Here is a 4,215-nt window from a genome sequence, read left to right on the forward strand (position 1 = left end):
GCAGTATGCTTTGAGTCATTGTCCATCTGCACTGTGGTGCAGATCCATTGTGGTGGTGTATAGAGCCAAAAATGTTAGAATTGTGTCGATGTCCCAATATTTATGGACCTGACTGTACAGTAGGTGAATGGAATATAGAAGCCTTTATTTTGTCATATATACTGTAGATTACAGCAGAGTGAAATTCTTTCCTCACATATCCCGAGTTTTAAAGGTTGGGGTCGGAGGACAGGGTCAGACATGATACAGCGCCCCTGGAACAGTGAGGGTGAAGGGCCTTGCTCAAGGGCCCAACAGTGGCAGCTTGGCAGTGCTGGAGCTTGAACCCCGAGCCTTCAATCAACAACCCAGAGCCTTAACCACCTGAGCCACAAGATACAAGATACGGCACAAGATATGGTCATATTTTACAAAGTCGTTGTGACGGCAATAATACAGGAACATGAAAGCGTACACTGAAAGAAACCTGAGCTCAGGATGGACCCAGAGACACTGGTACTGTGAGACAGCGATGATACACGCTGAGTATAAAGTCATGTGAAGTTCGTATTCACCGAGGACATGAGTGAAGTTCTACAATATCTGTCTTTTCTTAGCCTAACTTCTTTCATATGTATTACTACTTTTATCTCTCTTTCTTTCTCTCTCTCCCATCCTCCTTAATCCTTTTCTATTCAGTAAGTATTTATACCTCATATGACAAAATACATCATGATTAATCAAGCTACAAGTTAGTTTATCCAAAATCTCACTCATTTTCTCTCTCTCTCTCTCTCTCCCTCTCTCTCTCTCTCTCTCTCTCTCTCTCTCCCCCTCTCTCTCTCAAGTTATTAATCAGTATTATAAATAGAATACGTTTAAGGAAAGATTACATCACATATACCTGCCCTTTAATGCATTGTTTTAATGTTTACTTTCATTCTCTCTCTCCCTCTCTCTTTCTCTCTCTCTCATTCTCTCTCTCTCTCACTCTTTCTCTCTCATTCTCTCTCTCTTATTCTCTCTCTCTCTCACTCTTTCTCTCTCATTCTCTCTCTCTTATTCTCTCTCTCTCTCATTCTCTATCTCTCTCATTCTCTCTCACTCTCTCTCTCTATCTCTCTCTCTCTCTCATTCTCTCAAGTTATTACAGTAATCAGTATTATAAGTAGAATAAGTTTAAGGAAAGATTACATCACATATACCTGCCCTTTAATGCATTGTTTTAATGTTTATTTTCATTCTCTCTCTCTCTTATTCTCTCTCTCTCTCTCTCTCATTCTCTATCTCTCTCATTCTCTCTCACTCTCTCTCTCATTCTCTCTCTCTCTCTCTCTCTTCATTTCGTATGAATTCCTATGAAGCACTTTGGCTCTCCTGTTATATTACTAGTAAAATTACCCCCCACCCCCCTCACCCCCCACCCCCCCTCACCACCACCAATACTACCCCTAAACCAGCTTGGTTCCGTCAGACAATAAAATGTGAGGCGAATCCGAGGGCATAAAACACTCTCCTCCTTTTTTTTCCTCTCTTCTTCTTCCTCCTTTTCTCTCACAATAGTCCAAACCGTGAAAATCGCCGGTTGTAAAGAAAGAACTAAAAAAAAAAAAAAAAAAAAAAAAACACGGCATCGGATGTCTGTGGGGACGAAAATTCGCGCCAATAACAAGAAAAAAAATCAACGAAAAAAAAAAGAAATTAATAAATTAAAAAAAATTTGTGACGTTTTCTAAACACCCCGCGTAAAAAAAAAAAAAGTGAAAAAGTTTATTCAGGGACAAAACAGCAACAAATGGTGTGTGAGAACTTCGCTATGATCTCCAGAAATGTTGGTTAGACTTTAAAACCTCCTACAGACTGTTCCATGGGGTTTAGTGGGGGATATAATCACCGTGTCAGTTTAGGCTTTCTTATGCAAAGAGGTTGTGTTTGAAGGCGGATCTTTAGCAGGTTAGACTCACACACTCCAGCTCACTCTGTCGTCAAGCTCTCACACGGAGCTGCTGCTGAGTGTCCGGAGTCTCACTTTCTCCCTCCTCTAAGGACTTAACTTAAGGATTCCAAGGAATATAGATGACAGAATTCCATCCTGACGCTGGAAAAAAGTATCAGAACTTTTTAAAGCAAGGGCAGAGTCTTCTCACTGCCTCACAGGACTCAATCTCTGGATTTCATTTCAATCAAAAACATATTCTGTGCATGCGTCTGTATTCTACGGGAATGGACGGATTTTTCTTCTGCTCTCGTGTCGGCGCTCCTCTTCGTGGAAGTGAGGTTTCTGTCAGAGATGTTCTGAAATGTTCTCCGTGGAGTACGTCGCATACGTCTTAACTTCTCCAGGATTTACTGTACGGTGTACGTAGTTGTCCAGAAGTGCCGTCGTTCAATTTTCAGTGAGTCGAATTTGCAACTCAATTAACCTGTCCTGCAGCTCATTCGCTCGCCGAAAGAAATACATGCTGTTTTGAAAGGCAAACATCTGTATCATTACTCCATGTACTACATGAGATAACGCAGTGTGGGAAAAAAATGTTTTACTCCACATTTGAATGGAGTCTTCTCAGCTTGCTGCTGCTTTTCACGGCTGGCTTGTGCTCTGCGATCAGCTCCATAGACCCAGACCGACCCGGAGAAGGCAGATGCCAGGAGATCTCGATCCCGCTCTGCAAGGACATTGGGTACAACTTGACAGTTATGCCTAACTTGATGGGGCACGAGGATCAGTTAGAGGCTTCCATAAAGCTTCACGAATTTGTGCCGCTGATCGAGTTCGGCTGCCACAGTCACCTCAAGTTTTTCCTTTGCTCACTCTATGCCCCCATGTGCACGGAGCAGGTCTCCACACCGATCCCAGCCTGCCGAGTCATGTGCGAGCAAGCGAGGCAGAAGTGTTCCCCCATTATGGAGCAGTTTAATTTTCACTGGCCCGATTCGCTGGACTGCTCCAGGCTGCCTAATAAGAACGACCCCAACTTCCTCTGCATGGAGGCCCCCAACAATGGCAGCGACGACACGTCTTTAAAAGGATCTCACACCCAGCCTCCCGACTCGCGCCCTCCTCGACATGGGAACAACCAGGATCTACCCATTAAGGAGAGAATGGGGAAGGACACATGCGGGAACCCTGGGAAGTTCCACTATGTGCAGAAGAGCGAGTCATGCGCCCCAAAGTGTTACCCCAAAGTGGACGTATACTGGAGCCAGGAAGACAAGCGCTTCTCTCTGGTCTGGATAGCCATCTGGTCCATCCTTTGCTTTGTCTCAAGCGCCTTCACTGTCCTCACCTTTCTCATTGACCCACAGCGGTTCAAGTACCCCGAACGCCCTATCATCTTCCTCTCTATGTCCTACTGCGTCTATTCTGTAGGCTACCTCATTCGTCTGTTTGTTGGGGCTGAAAGTGTGGCCTGTGACCGTGACAGCGGTGTCCAGTACATCATCCAGGAAGGCTTGGAGAGCACAGGTTGCACTATAGTCTTCCTCATTCTCTACTATTTTGGCATGGCTAGCTCCCTCTGGTGGGTGATTTTGACTCTCACCTGGTTCCTGGCAGCTGGGAAGAAATGGGGACACGAGGCTATTGAAGCAAACAGCAGCTATTTCCACCTGGCAGCGTGGGCTATTCCAGCTATAAAGACCATCATGATTCTAGTTATGAGAAAAGTGGCAGGCGATGAACTGACAGGCATTTGTTATGTAGGCAGCATGGATGTCAAGGCTATGACTGGCTTTGTCCTAATCCCTCTGTCATGCTACCTCATCATAGGCACCTCGTTTTTGCTCTCTGGCTTTGTTGCTCTCTTTCACATTCGCAAGGTTATGAAAACAGAAGGGGAGAACACTGACAAACTGGAGAAGCTGATGGTGCGTATCGGGGTGTTTTCTGTCCTCTACACCGTTCCTGCCACCTGTGTCATCGCTTGCTACTTCTACGAACGGCTCAACATGGACTATTGGAAAGTTCTGGCAGGAGAGCAACGGTGCATGGAAGGCGTGAACGGGAGCGGAGAAGAGTGCACCATGAAGAGCTCCATCCCAGCTGTTGAGATATTCATGGTGAAGATATTTATGCTGCTGGTGGTGGGCATCACTAGCGGTATGTGGATCTGGACTTCCAAGACTTTGCAGTCCTGGCAGAACGTCTTCAGCCGCAAACTGAGGAAGAGGGCGAGGAGGAAGGCAGCGTGTGTGTTCACAGGCAGCCGGCCTTACCTGAAACCTCACCCTGCACTG

General features: G+C 45.6%; 1 protein-coding gene across 1 annotated transcript in view; it reads left to right on the plus strand.

Annotated features, from left to right (window-relative positions):
• The first annotated feature begins 1,957 nt into the window (after positions 1-1,957).
• fzd10 (frizzled class receptor 10) overlaps positions 1,958-4,215 on the plus strand; it is a 3,064-nt gene continuing 806 nt past the window's right edge. Inside the window, exon 1 of the mRNA XM_060882012.1 lies at positions 1,958-4,215. This exon is cut by the window's right edge and continues 806 nt beyond it. Within this exon, the coding sequence (XP_060737995.1) occupies positions 2,512-4,215 (1,704 nt within the window). The 5' untranslated portion in view covers positions 1,958-2,511.

Source organism: Tachysurus vachellii, chromosome 11, assembly GCF_030014155.1.
Source record: "Tachysurus vachellii isolate PV-2020 chromosome 11, HZAU_Pvac_v1, whole genome shotgun sequence".
NCBI classification, from domain to species: domain Eukaryota; kingdom Metazoa; phylum Chordata; class Actinopteri; order Siluriformes; family Bagridae; genus Tachysurus; species Tachysurus vachellii.